This window comes from Rousettus aegyptiacus, unplaced genomic scaffold (genome assembly GCF_014176215.1).
Source record: "Rousettus aegyptiacus isolate mRouAeg1 unplaced genomic scaffold, mRouAeg1.p scaffold_m13_p_4, whole genome shotgun sequence".
NCBI lineage: Eukaryota > Metazoa > Chordata > Mammalia > Chiroptera > Pteropodidae > Rousettus > Rousettus aegyptiacus.
This window is the reverse complement of record NW_023416307.1, coordinates 149201232-149216000: the sequence shown is the minus strand read 5'-3', so window position 1 is coordinate 149216000 and position 14769 is coordinate 149201232. Positions and strand designations below refer to the sequence as shown.

Here is a 14769-nt window from a genome sequence, read left to right as displayed (position 1 = left end):
AAGTCCACTTACCTGGTCCTGGCACAAAAGTTCAATTTTCTCCTCTGCTAACACGGCAATATCCTCTTCTTTTTCCTGTTCTCCTGGTTTTTCATTATTAGAAGAGCTAGTGGTTTGAGACTCATTATCCAAGTTGATGATTTTCTCATAAACGTGTTCCATTACCTTCCGGACTTGGAGCATGTCACTAGCAGAAAGTCTATCTCTGTGAAAAGCAAGGGCATATTGTGATCTCAGGAAATCACTGGATAGTCTCTCTTCCACATTCTTTGGTGTTAACGTTTGATAATAATGAAAACATAACACAGAAACATAGACCAAAAAAAGTTTTCAGTCATTGCCTTAATCCATTTCTAGGATTGTCAACAGATTTTCTATAGTGTTTTTTTTAAGGCGCAGATTATGTGCAACTGAGATTTAATACATGTTCTTAAAACTTACATATACTTAAAGAATAGCCTTCTCTGGGTTTTATTCCCTTAAAGATGTTCCCAGAGCAGCTTGGCTAGTAGTTAAATGCTCCTGGCGGGGAAGGCAATCCCCAGGGCTCACCAGTTTCTCAAGCTTCTGGTGCTCATTTCTCCCAGGCCCATCTCCTCCCTACAGCCGAGACCCCGAGTCTCGATCTCCTGCCTGAACTCCAGATCCACGAACCCAACAGCTGGCTGGGTATCTCTAGTTGGATATACAACAGGCATTCAAACTCTCCATGTCCGAAACTACATTCATCAACTTCCTCACCCCTAAACCTATTTCTATATTTCTGATATCACTTAATAACGGTCAAACCAAGTAGCTTGGGCTCAAACTCTGAAAGCCATCTTGACCTTACGGTCATCAAATCTAGTGGAAGTGATATCTAGGATGTGCTCGTGCATGTGCGTGTGCGCGCGTGTGCAAGTAGGTGGGTGGGAGGGCAGGCAGAGGTATAGATGAGGCAAAATGATTAGCCACGTGCTGAAAATTACTGAAGCGGTTTGACAGGATGATGGGGGTTCATTCTATTCTCTTTTTTGTATATGTTTAGAAATGTCCCTAACAAAATGTTCTTAAAGTCTTGTTGACTTTATCTGCTAGGATATATATCAACGAAACCTCTTAATTTCTTCTGACTTCCCTCCTAGTATCTTCCCACCATCCCTACATCTTGTGCTGAAGATATAAAAGCCTTTGCTGATTTTCAACATCTTGTGCACGTTCTCACTTCCACATCCCTCATCAAATCATTTCCTGGACCTGGAATATCTCTCTTTTGAAGTTCTATCCATCTTTACATGTCCAGCTCAAATTCCATGTCTTTTGACAAGCCTTTCTGGAGAGCTCCAGCCAAAAATCCATGTCTTAGTTATTTTTGAACATCTATAGCTTACCACAGTAGCTACCTGGTAAATGGTTAAATTGTATTAACTTTCAATGTTATAAAACTAGCCTTAGATCTAGTATTTGCTTCTTCTGTTATAAAAGCAATCATAAAGAATAAAAAAAACCTCTCTGGTAATAGATCAAAGCATCAAAAACACTAAATTTACTTACTTCTTTAAGGTTTTCGCTCCCGAAGATGCATGAGGTTGGAGGTAGAAAGGAATTTTGTTGAATTTGGGCATATTTTTCTGAAATATTAAAAGTAAAAAAAGGTATAATAGTTTTTATTAGCTGATAAATTAAAACAATGTCAACAGGAAAATATTACTTACAAATTATTTTACAATTAAAAACCACATTCTATGAAAGTTATAGTAAGTTATCAAATTATCTAAGTCAGCGTTAGACAAAATACATCAGAGAAGTATAACATTTACTTTTGTAATAAAAGATAACATGTAACATCAGTGGCAATATGAATTTGCAAGTATGGCTCTTTTCAAATCACAATTCAAGGTATTAAAGGGAAACAAATTTTCTTTTAATTACTTAAGCCATACAAACCCGAATTTCAATTCTACATTAAAATATTAGGGCTGATACCTAAAGCCCCAAACAAAAAATTAAGTGCCTTAAGGGAAACCCAAAATATTCACCTTTGTGCAAAACCATACACTCTATGCTGGTGAGGGCCCTCATCCAACTGAAAGGCCAATCGGGTCCTCCCACTTTCTTTCCCTCTGACATTACAGTGAGGTCTGAGGTTTTAAACAAGAGTGGAGACTTCAGCCAACCATCTAGATGTCTACTGTGAAGTAAACCACATACTTAGATGAAGAATAAAATTAACTGGTCATTTTTTCTCTGGGTATTAATCCCCTCCGAGCCTCCATGTCATATCCTGTCTGGATGTCTCCTTAAGCCACAGGCCTAAAGTCAGCATCCCAAGTGAGTTTCATATTCAAAGGAAGTAGTGGTTTATGGGGAGCTCAGACTTAGAGAAGACCATAGACTATCCATCAGGTGTCACACTGGCTTTAAGTTCTTGGAGGTATTATATCTGGGACAGAAAACAAATTTTCTGAAGGTTCTAGAGATTAAATCTCTTTTCATATGGCTTTAGGAATAAACAAAATAGGTTAACGGCATATAAGAACATATAGAAACAGACCCAAGTATATATAGGAATTTAGTATATGATAAGGACAGCATTTCAAATTAGTAGAAAGAGGATTGATTGATTATTAAAATTGTGTTGGTGCACTGGCTATCCATTTGTAGAAAGCATCCGACTTCATACCAAACAGAAGAAGTTCTAATAGATTAAAGATCTAGACATAAACGGTCATCATAAACATATTAGAGGGGAATACAGAAGGACTCTTTTGCTACATTGGAGTAGAAAATACCTAAGCAAGACATGAAATTCAGAGCCACAAAGATTCAGTCTAATTATATAAAAATTAAAACTTTTTGCCTGACAAAAATACCATAAACAAAGTAAAAAGTCAATTGAGAGGCACAAATAATAGTCAAAGAGTTAATATTCAATGTGAATAACTCCCACAAATAAGAAAGACAAACAGCCCAAAAGAGAAATAAGTAAAGAATACAAACTGGCAATTCACAGAAATACAAATGGCCACTATGAAAAGATGCTTAATCTCACTACATTTAAAAAAAAAAAAAAACATAGTAAAACAATGAGATAATGGTTGTCTATCTTTTTAACAAAGATTAAAAGCGTCCAGTGTTGGTGAGGATGTGGGGAAATGGGCCCTCATACCCTGTTGGTGAGAATGTGAGCGTAAACAGCCTTTGTGGAGGGCAATTTGGCAATAACTATCAAATTTAAAATGTGCATATCCTTTGATCCAGCAATTCCACTTCCAGGAATTTATCCTAAAAAGCACACAAAGACATATGTACAAGGATGTTCACTGAAGCATTGTTTGTAATAGAAAATATTGGAAACAACATAAATGTCCATTAATAGGGGACAGATTACGTAAATAATGTACATGTATACAATGGAATATTATATAGTCATCAAAAAGGGAGTTATCCATATGTATGTAGAAACATGAAAAAATGTTCGAGATATATTTTTAAGTGAAAAAAAAAACGTAGTTGCAGAACAGTATATATATTAGTTCTTGTGCAAAATGAACTATATGAACACATATATATACACATAGATAATATATGCTTATATTACTAAAGGCTATGCACTAAACTATTGAGTTATTACCTCTGGGGAGAAGGATAGGGAGTGGATGGAAGAAAAAGTATGACTGAGAAAAGGATAAGAGTTTTGTTTTATTTTCTTTAATAAGCATATATTATTTTTATAATTAAAAACCAACAAAGACATAAACAGATAAATAATTATCAATTCTACTTCTGCAGCTTTGGAACTTCAGGGAGGCAGAAGAGTATTCCACGTGGTAGTCTAGTTTTTATTAAAGTTTAAGATTATATAGTTTAAAGCAGTTCTTAATTTCCTTCATGATTTGGAAAAAAACAAGAGGGCAAGGTGGGAGTGGAGGACACTTACATCCACAGTGATGTCAATTACCCATTGCGGCACCGTCTCATTAAGAAGCATCGACTCAGTCTCCCCTCCGGAATCTCGGCAGAGCAGCCTAAACACAGCCATCAGGTACAAGGCACGCAGTAAGCACAGGTAACAAAACCACTGTTACAAATATTAGCTGGAGGGACCCTTACAGAGTTCCTTTAGGATAACCCTGACTTAGCTGAGGAAGTAAAGTGCAGCCAGGCAAAATGGCTCGCTCAGCTAAGAGAGCAGGCCCTAAAACTCAGGCCCCAGCTTCCGGAGCCAGGCGAACGCTACAGCCGCCTCCGAGTCCTCCGCTGATGAACGGAAACCTGGGTGTCGCCAAAGCACTTGCGAAAGGCCCCCCTGGTGGTGCTCTCATGCATGGCATGGGCCTCCAAACACAATGGGGGGGAGGGTGGATCGTCAGGCTATTTTTTGGCAATTGCACTCTCAGGAAACCACCACGAAGGAAGAGAAATCTGTGCTCAAGGCCAAACATTCTTCTTACCCCTGGCGTTACCAAAGAGCCCAGTGAGCTCTCCCCGTGATTCTCCAGGGCCTTGCTGGCAGTGTGGGGTAAAGCCGGTCTAGCTCTTTCCCACAGGGACTCACGAGGACTGCCTTGCACATCAGATCGGGCCGCTGCTGGCAGACCCTTCCCAGGAGCAGCCCGGTCCATCTTGCCTGACCCAGCCTGAGGGAAGTTACCTACTCTGATGCTGTCCCAAGGGCGGGAACTTCCCTGACCCCAGCACTCAAGCTGGCTGAGGAAGTGAGAGTTTCCTGCGAAAATCTAGAGAAGCTGCCTCAAAGCAAGGTGCTGACCTCATTTTAACACCAGAGGCTCAGCTTTCAACTAGAATGTGGCCTAACAGCATCAGACACTTAACTATTTCATGGAGATGGAAAAGCGCCCAAAACCCTGACAGCCCCCGAAGTTAATAATAAACAATCTATAGCATCTGTTCAAATCAATACTTCTTAGCAAACAGGACCCATTCTCGGGAAGGGCCTCCAGCCCTCCTCAGCCATACCTGAACAGTGTGCGGCCTCCAGCTTCACCGAAGATCACAGGAGTGTGTGGGGGCACTTGAAAATATCCATTTCCCTTCTGGACTCGGTTCTCCTGCTCCCCATTTACTAGAAAAAGATGCAGATGGTGTCAGACGCAGAGTTAGTGCTAAGAACACAGATTCTGAACATTTTGTTTACACAGCCTTCAAACACTATAAGATTTTTAAAATTAAACATCTTTTTAAGTCAGCCAGAGTCAGAAATAAAGCTTTGCAAAAAAATAGACCAAAGTTAAATTCCTAACAAGAAGAAACATAGCAACTTCTGATGTACCTCACGAAAAATGTCTGCATTTTAGAGGATTTTAATAGAAGAGATTAATGTTTGAGATTTGAAACAAAAACATAACCATCTACTTGAGCCACAAGGAAGTCTAGGACAGCCTGTTTATAAATGATGATCTGCTTTTTCTTTAGAACACCAAGTTCAGAAATTTTTTTGAGCCAGAAAAAAGAATTTATGTTTAATGGCAGCCATAACTAATGGCAGAGGCATCCGTGAAAAAAGAAAACCTCAAAGGGGTGATAATCGTTTTTATTGTTCTCGGCAGATTTCATGTCACTATTTTCTTTGTGATCTTCTGACCCAAGTGCAGTTGCCCCCCTCTCTCTAAACACTTCCTTTTGACTGTGGAAGCATCCTCACCCTCTGATAACTACGGCACTATCAGAACCTCTTTCGTGGCATCCAGCACTGGTCTCTGATCACAGAATGCTTTAAGTGGCTCTCTGCCCTGCCAGAATGTCAGTCTGAAAGACAGGGTCCGTGGCCATTTATCTTCATTACCCCCAACCACAACTCACTACGGGCCTCCAAATACTCGAGCTGCTCAAAGTATAATCTAAACAACTCCTGAGTATCCACTGAGCATGAAGCAGGTGCAGATCACCAGACAGGTGGAACGTGCAGTGTCCTGAGCTCTAGCTGGGGAGCTGGGTAGGCTCTGCCCTGCTCCCACTATGGCAGTTTGATTTTAAGGATGTCGCTTCTTCATATTCTCCCAAAGCCTGAAGCCAAAGGGGTGCTGGCTGTACCGCTGTTTCTTGATTACTTAATCTTTATCATCTACTTGGGCCTCTGAGGGCATCCTGTCTAACTGCCATGTTAGAGATGCAGAAGGACAAGCCGAGAACAGGAAATGATATGCCCACAGCTACATGGCTGATAAATGGCAGAGCCCACACCAAAACCCAGCTTTCTCGACCCGCTGTGGAGAGGCCTTTCTCTGGCTCACAGTCCACTGTACAATGCTGATGGGGAGCAAAGTGGGCCAGGTGACATAAAAGAAAGGCCACATGGGTGGGGTCAGTGCCCTTTCTCTGATAGGGACAAGAAAAGACTGGCTTTCAGAGAAGCGTGCCGTCCTTGCAAGAGAGATTTAAATCCTTGTCACTGCTGAACACCAGAAGTAATCTTCAGCAGAATCTTCGGAGAATTCGCTTTTCAGCAGAGTAAGCCCTCAGTAGGTAGGACACAAGGACTCTTCAACCAGCTATAGGTCACACACGACCTGGCAAATTTTAAGTTTTTGTTTTCCCTTCTTTAGTCAAAATGAGCCGACCTCATACATTCGAAACATGTCCTCCTCTGCTGCCCAGAGAGGGCTGCTACAGCGGCCTATGGCACTCGCAGCTTTTGAATGCCATTAATGACATTAATTCTTTATACATATTTGTTCACTCTGACACTTCTGAGTTGGAATTTAATTTTTTGAAACATTCAGAGCCAAGATCAGGTAGATCTTCAGACTCGGTAACCTCAACATCTCACACCAGCATGAAATATAGCTAGACAAGGACAAACCTGGCTTTCTGATGCCACTAATTAGCTAGCTTTGGCGGTAAGCCCAGCAGGTGCACAGATACTCTGAGAAGTATCTTTGGAATATACCTGCTAGGCTACCTCCTTTTAAGGACAAAGGTCATTTAACTATACTGGGTTTATTCTATCTATCTTGAGCAGTCTCACTGATTGAAAGCTCCTTGAAAACTCAGTTAAGACTGGATGGATGTTTACTTCGGGCTATGGAAAGAAGGCAATGAACTGGGCACACTATGAATATTCTGTTGCAATTTAGCAAATACTTAAAATATTTCTTAAAATAACCAAAGTTTCTTTAACTTCTGAGTAATTTTTAATCAATTATCCTGATACAAAAGCACCAACCATGGTTTACTTCGTTTTCTTCTTCATCCATTGGATTCACATGTGTTCTAGGCCAGTATTCTAGCAGTGCCTGGAGTAAAAGTCCTCCTAAGTTCACTACAAAAAAAGTTATTAAAAAGGAATGGAAAAGAGTTAGTAATTTTCCCCTGAAAACAGAGGGAAAGAAAAATTATAAGTTCCCACATATTCTGATGTTAAATTCTTAACCTGATGCAAGTGATGCTTTAAAAAGTCAGATTTCGCCAAGTCTATTAAAACTCCATCTTAGAATGTTTAAAGCAGTGATAACATGGAGCAGACAGAGATCCTACCTGGCTATTTAGACACAGCCATTCTCCAAAAACAGAGAGACAGAAACAGGAGCTGCATTCTTGAAAGGGCTATTTTCATATAAAGTCACTAACACTGTATCTGTATATATCAGGTATTTCTACATGCTACATTCTTAGGAGAACACTGACCAAAAATATTGACGAAAAATAACAGACTCATAATAAAGATGAGCACATAGCAAAAAACAGCATAGACCCACCCTTTCTTTTGCAAGGAAGAGGAGGAGGAAGGACACAAACTCACGTTTTGGATCTGACCCATCGGGGCTGCTGAAACCAGCATCTTTTGCAGAAACCCAAGCAGCAAAACAGTCACTCTCATCCAAAGTGATAGTCAACATCTGTCAAAAAAACAAAAGATAGTGGAATTCCATTTGAATATATTCTTCAGCTAAGTCTAAACCTTTATTTATTTGTGCTATTTAACTGAAGTGCTAAGGCAAAGGTTCGGAATCAAAATGTATTTCGAGGGATTCAATGCAACTGTAATTTAATTTACTGGGATACCAAAAGGCATGTTAACTGCATTTTACAAGTATTAACATGAAAAACTTTTTTCCTTTCACAGTTAAAAATATAGGACTCTAACTAGTAATACTTAATTTTGACCTATATTAGAAATTTTCAACTATCCCAAATGGCACAAATATCAATTGCTAACTTACCCCTGTTTTTAAGTCTACTGAGAACCAATTTGGCACATACACCATCTTAAATCTTTTTTTAATTTCATCTTCAAAATCCACTTTGCCAAGATCTTCGACTTTACATGCCTATACATCAAAAAGAAAATATAATAATCAATATTAAGTAGCAAATTAATTTGATTCTGACTTAGCTATTCAAATTTTTACCCATTTTCACATTTGTCTAAATGAGTCTAAAATACATTTCAGAAACGATGTGGTCAAATATTTTCATCTCGAAGCCTTTACCTTTAAGTAACTACTAAAAATTTTAATGAAAAAACCCTCAAAATATTCTTTTTGGAAACTGTGATTTAATTTTGCTGATACTGATACACTATCCACTTACCTGGAAGCAATGTCAAATGAAGCAAAAAAAAAAAACACCCCAAAACTTCAAGGAACAAGTAACAGTTGATAAACACTTTAAGGACTCTGAAGCCATCTTCGGAACACAGCTCTGATACAGACAGCAAGCAGTTCTAAGTTTCTCTTTCTCGACCTTATTCTCCCTCACTCCCTAAATGCATGTTTCCCCAAAGCATGTCCTGAACTTCCTGGGGCGCCATGGAGCACTTCAATCCTGAACAGCTCATCGCAACCCTGAAGCTCATCCCAGGATGCTCCTTCTACCTCCTCATCCTAACAGCGACCTGGCTCTTTCCTCAGGGTTCCAATTCTTCAGTCATCTCCTCGAAGGGTGACTCTGGTGCTTCTCCTACATCCCACAGCTCTTTAATGGTGCAGTGAGGCCACTATCTGGCATTTTTATGTAAAAGTCCTTTTTCTTTGAGGTCCATGTCATTTAGCTGCAGTTAACTGTACCCCTTTCCCTCACCGCCATCTAGCAACCTCTGTGGTCACTCCCCCTCATTCACTAAAGACTTGAGCTCTGGTTCAATGTCTTGCAGTCCATCTCGAGTTTTTGCTTTCATTCTGGACATCAAAATCTACATGGACAACACAAAAGACATGCTGGCCTCTCAAATCTTTGACAATATTCCAACTATAAACGTATGATCTCCAGCCTCAACTGAATCATTGCTACCTGGGATTTCTTCTGCTTCCAGAGTCAGTTCTCCACAGTGTGGTCTTTACTCTCATATCTTTGACCTTGCTACTTTCTTCAATACTCTTGGCACATGACTCTGACCTTTACTCCTCAAAAAAAATTTTTTAAAAGCCTCGACAAAATCCCCTTAACTTTTCTTCCTGGTGCAAGGAAAAAGGCGTCCCTTCTGCTGTGCTCTGAATCCTCTCACTTCTCCCTCCTTGGGGATCTTGTCTCATTATCTACCCACTTTCTGTCTCTACTGGCTTCTCCCCATGAGCAGCGAGCCATGTTCAAATTTTTCCCATCTGAAATACACCTGAACACTGAAACGAACCCTTCCCTTGCTCATCTTATCCCTAAATCTTCTCCAGCTACTGCTTCTTCCTGTCCACCTCACCAAAGGCAAACTCCGTGGAAGACCGCCTCCACCCAAACGCTGTTTCTTCACCTCCCGATCACTACTCAATCGCTCCATCTGGCTTTTGTCCTCAGGACTCCCTAGAGCCTGCTCTCTCCAGACACGGCCCCTTTTTGGTTAAATCCACATGCATATTACATTCCATAGTTTACATGGCCTCTCGACAGGCCAATGCTGCTAACCGCGAGCTCCTTTCTGAAATGCTTAATTGGTTCTTGAACTGCCATTTACTCATAGGTTTTTAATCCTTTTAGTTATATACCTTTGTGGCTCTTTTTCTAACGATTCCAGAAAGGGTGATTTGTTTTTCTCTTTTCAGTACAGATGTATCCCTTGGAAACTCTGACATTTTCCATGACTTCGACTATCATCCATGAGCTGATGACTGCTGAACCCATTCCTCCAGCCCAGCTCTTTCGTCTGCACACCAGGCTATACAGCTGTCTGCCCAGTAGACATTTGTACCTAGATGTCCCACATAAACTCAAATTCCCGTCTTTCTCAGCATGTCTCTTTCCTCTAACAACTCATTTTTCCTCTCATATTCCCTGTATCATTTCTGCTCACCAAACGAGCTAATCCAGAAACTAAGGATTAATCTTTGCTCCTTCCTTTCCTTCATGCTCCCTCTTATGTAAGCATCACTCTTATCTATAGGCCTAAATATCTTTCTCATCAGTCCATTCTTTTCTCATCCCCCTTGATCCCACCCTAGCTCAGATGAATATTTGTTGATGATGATATTTTCACCTGTATTAACACAACAGCCTCCTGACTACTATGTGCCAGTCACTACGATAAATACTTCTTGAATACCCCCTTAGCATCACCAGGAAACAGGTATTGCCACATTTTAGAAGAAGGAGGCTTAGAGAGGTTCAGTATGTTAAGGAATACCAAAGAAAGGCTAATTCAGCTCTGTCCAACTTTGAGCCTCTGTTTCTAACTACTCTTGACTTCTCTTTTGTTTAACGTCATGTTCATTATGCCCAATTGCTCTTGAAACTTCAAGATCTAGTATCTGGGCATAGAAAGCTGTTAGGGACACAAAAAATGCTAATCATAGTACATGCCAGCTCAGTGCCCCATCTAAGTAAAACTACCTCTCATTCAGCCAGCAGGACCCTACCAAAGCTGCAGCTCATTAGATCAAGAGAGGACATGAGACTCATCGGCAGAAAGTCAGCCCTCAAAGAAGAGCTGGCCTGATCAGATTTCGTTAGATATTCTAGAGAGCACCAGGTGCTGGGCAGCGTGAGGCGAAGCCCAGCCCCGGGCGGAACTGAGGCCACATTAGTGGCGGAGTACCCAAGTTTCTGCCGATGAGGTCCTCGGGGAGGCTCTGGATGCTCCCCGTCCCCACTGAAATGAATAAGGTTTCTAGTTTCCTGCTAAGCACATGTCTACTGTAGAAAAAGACCAGTTGGACTTTGGAGCCTGTTGCAGTTAAGCTTTTTACTTAGTGAAGGCTCCTGTTCTGAAGCCACGCTCACCCAGCAGCCATTCTGTAATGTGACTTCCCACAGCTGCCCCACAGGGAAGGAAAGTGTCAGTGAGGCCACAGTTCCTATTCAGACAGTCCCTTTTTCCCAGAAAGAAACTTGTTTATCTTACTTGGTCACTCTGAAAGTCACCTGAAGTGAACTTTTGTTCCTTATAACCAAGAGCCTAACCAAACCCTCAGATCATTTCCATTCTTCCTTTATAACATATCCAACACCTGTCTTTTTTTTTAGATCCCCAAATCATTATGCTTTAGAAAACTGTCTTCCAGCTTCTTTCCCATGACACAGAGTACTACCACTTTGAACATGGGATTTTCTTGCTCTAAAATCATCTAAGATTAAGATTCTTTAGGGAATACCAAAGAAAGGCTAATTCTGGGGCCGGCGATTCAAGACTCTGGGAAATGACTTGAATCTCATCTTTCATGCTTATACCCTTATTACTCCCTTACATTCACCTAATATCCAATCAACAACACAAAACTGCTCATCTTGCCCTAAATAAGCATGTACCTTCCCTCTTTTGTGCCTTATCATTCACTCCCTCTTCCTGAAATGCCCCTGTTCAAATGATTTCTACACCATGAAGCTCTCCTGATTTCTCCAGTTGCAAGTAACTGCCCTTGTCCATAAGCTATCCTGTGATTTGTTCGTTCCTTAGTCTTTCACATTTTGCCACTCTGCCCCCCTCCTACCAGAAGGGATGGACTTTTCTGTCATCTATAACCCTCAATACAGTTCAGTTCCCTGTACATAATACTCATTCAATCCAGGATATACCTGTTAAACAAAAATATCAACAACAAACACTAAAGAAGGGATATTTGTCAGAACTCTAAAAGCAAACTTTTCAAACTGCCTATATAAAATCTTCAGTGCTATTTAGAATGTGGCTGAGCAGCTTAATATACCTCAGCTATCTCAGAGGGAGTCATCGTAAGATGATCCAAAGTTGTAACTGATGCTCACGGGGAAGGCTGGAAATCCTAAGAAATGGCCAAACTTATTTCATGTACTCCAGTGGTTCAACCTAGGTTGATTCCGTGTCCTTCTTCCTCCTTCTGCCCCTTAAACATCTGGCAACGTCTGAAGACGTTCTGGGTTGTCACAACTGAAGTGGGAGGGGTGGATACTGGCATCTAGTGGGTAGAGGCAAGGTCCCACTCCTCCTCGCCCCCAGCAAAGACTTATTCGGCCCCAAATGTCAATAGTATCAAGGATATGAAATTCTTATGTATTCATTTTAAGGTAAGGCAGTATATAACAGAGTTTGTAATATATTAAATGGAGAAATGGTTCCATTCGAATTTTAGGTGCTTAAAAAAATAAACTACAGCCTTATCTAATATTCATATAAGAAAGCACACCCCCCATAAGGTATCATTGCAATTAAATCTTAATTTATATTTTTTTCAAAAAAAAAGAAAAAAATAGGATACATGATCCAATAACCTCTATTTATAAAAAAGATACTCACCTTCAATACATCCCAATATGCCACATTATTGTTGGTATCTTTGGTTAATATATGTCTCTTATCATTAAGAATGTGGCATTGAATAATACTAGCACCCCCTAAAGGAAAAAAACCCACACGATTAGCAAAACAATGCTTTTACTATATTTAAATTGAGTAAGGCGACAGTTGTTAACTGGTATACAACAGAACATAAATCACACTAGCCACCAGAAAGAAGGCAAATCAGAAGACATCTAAAACAACTGAAGGCCAAACAAAAACTGTCTGATTTTAATAACATAGATTGAAAGACTCTTCACTTCAAGGGTCTACTAATGGACAACTGTGAAGGGCAAATAGTTTTATTCACCGGAAAAAGTGCAAATGACAGGAAACCTCTGAACTGGCCCCATCTCTCATTAACTTTTACATCCTATCTTCCTTGTCTTTTACGCCTCTTAAAGGGACATTCTATTCTAAAGGTAACATCTAACTGTAGATGAATGAGTCATTCAATATTCTAATCCCAAACTCTGACATTAAAGCTAGAGGTGCCACTTGCAACTGCAGCATGCACAATTCAAGGGCCATATTTGACTTTTTCTGGCTTGTGCCGAGATAATATTGAATTCTATAAATTTTTCAAAATGGCTCTTGGCTTTACCAAGACCCTGGCTATTCTGATTTGGGGTAAAAAGATTAACTCAAGAAAGCCTACTTTTTGTCTACGGCCATGCCACCCAAAATGTGCCCGATTTCAGCTGATCTCAGAAGCTAAGCAGGGTGGGACCTGGTTAGTACTTGGATGGGAGACCACCTAGGAAGATCAAATGCTGTAGGCATTTAAAAAAAAAAAAAAAGAGCCTACTTTTTAAAGTCACTAAATAGCAGTTTCTAAATGTTTTTCTTCTATTAAAAATGAACCAATATGCTATTATGAGTTTTTGCTGATATCAGAATTACATATAAAGGAAGACTATCTCCTTTATTTTTGTCAATCTCTTAGTAACTATAATTAACTTCAATAAAAGGTATAAAATCTTCTAATTTCCTTACCTTTGATAACCTGGTCAGGTTGTGTACAAAGGGGTGTTATAGGATTTGTACAGTCATTGTCATAATCTCCAGAGGCTCTAAAGTTATGGATTCCCTTCAATGTCTGAAGAAACAAAATTCATTAATCATTTTATGCTTTATAAGCTTTCCCAATATGTTTAAAGTGGCAAGAAAAACAAAGAACAAACAAATGAGAAAAATCCACCAATAACATCAAAAAATACTTAGTCACAAAGTATAATTGCCTAGCATGATTAAAAAGACTAACACAAATATTAAGAAGGGGATGTTGTCTTTTTGGAGAGAACACCAAGCAATCTTCCAGGTAAACTATATTGATGTCAACTGGCCCAATGAAATTTAGACAAGATATATAATGTTTTCTACAAGTTCAGAGAAAGACCATTTGCCCTGCATATAAAAAGGAACAAATGCAAACACTTTCTCTTCCGTTATCCACAAATTGGTAAGCAAGAAAACTAAAATCTTCTTTAAGATTTAAGAATACCACTTTTGATAACTTCTCTCTGCTCATCCTCTATTTCTACCCATTCTTCACGCTAAAAAGAAAAAGGAAACGAATTTAAAAGCACAATTTTCTGATTTCTCTGTTTAGAAAAAGAGAATCATAGTGCGTTTCCCTGCTGTGTTGGCATTTTAGCCTATTTTCAAATGAAGCTTCATGAGGTCAGAAGCTGTACTAATATTTACTGGTTTTATCAGGCCATAGTGCCTATTCTAAGAATTATCATATGTATTTCTTGGCTCCTGGCAAAGAAGTTAGAAGCTTTGAGTGTTACCTTAATTTTAGTTCAACCCTTAGGATCACACCTACATTCACAGAGGCTTTTCAGATTTTTGCCACTGTCCAAAAGCATGCTGAGAGTCAGGTTCATACTGAGCATTTGCTAATGGTGTCTGGCAGGTCTGTGATAACTAACCACATGTTTATAATCCTTTGCCAGCTGTACAATGGCTCACTTACCCATTTATTTACTGTAGATTTAGTTGTTGCAACCCAGATTGCAGGAGGGGGATCAGCTGATCTATCAAGCTCCATCTGAAAACAAAGCACAAAAATATTGCTTTGTGAA

The 14769-nt window shown here is 39.7% G+C and overlaps 1 protein-coding gene and 1 pseudogene across 1 annotated transcript in view; one reads left to right on the top strand and one right to left on the bottom strand.

Annotated features, from left to right (window-relative positions):
* The window catches only part of WDR48 (WD repeat domain 48), a 40817-nt gene that overhangs the window by 2515 nt on the left and 23533 nt on the right, over window positions 1-14769 (bottom strand). The window contains exons 9-18 of the mRNA XM_016124011.2: window positions 14661-14735; window positions 13676-13778; window positions 12638-12735; window positions 8163-8270; window positions 7742-7838; window positions 7166-7261; window positions 4960-5065; window positions 3920-4007; window positions 1534-1610; window positions 13-205 (exon numbers count right to left, since the gene is read on the bottom strand). Of these exons, the coding sequence (XP_015979497.1) occupies window positions 13-205; window positions 1534-1610; window positions 3920-4007; window positions 4960-5065; window positions 7166-7261; window positions 7742-7838; window positions 8163-8270; window positions 12638-12735; window positions 13676-13778; window positions 14661-14735 (1041 nt within the window). The remainder of the gene's footprint in view (window positions 1-12; window positions 206-1533; window positions 1611-3919; window positions 4008-4959; window positions 5066-7165; window positions 7262-7741; window positions 7839-8162; window positions 8271-12637; window positions 12736-13675; window positions 13779-14660; window positions 14736-14769) is intronic.
* LOC118602049 lies at window positions 13343-13461 on the top strand (annotated as a pseudogene).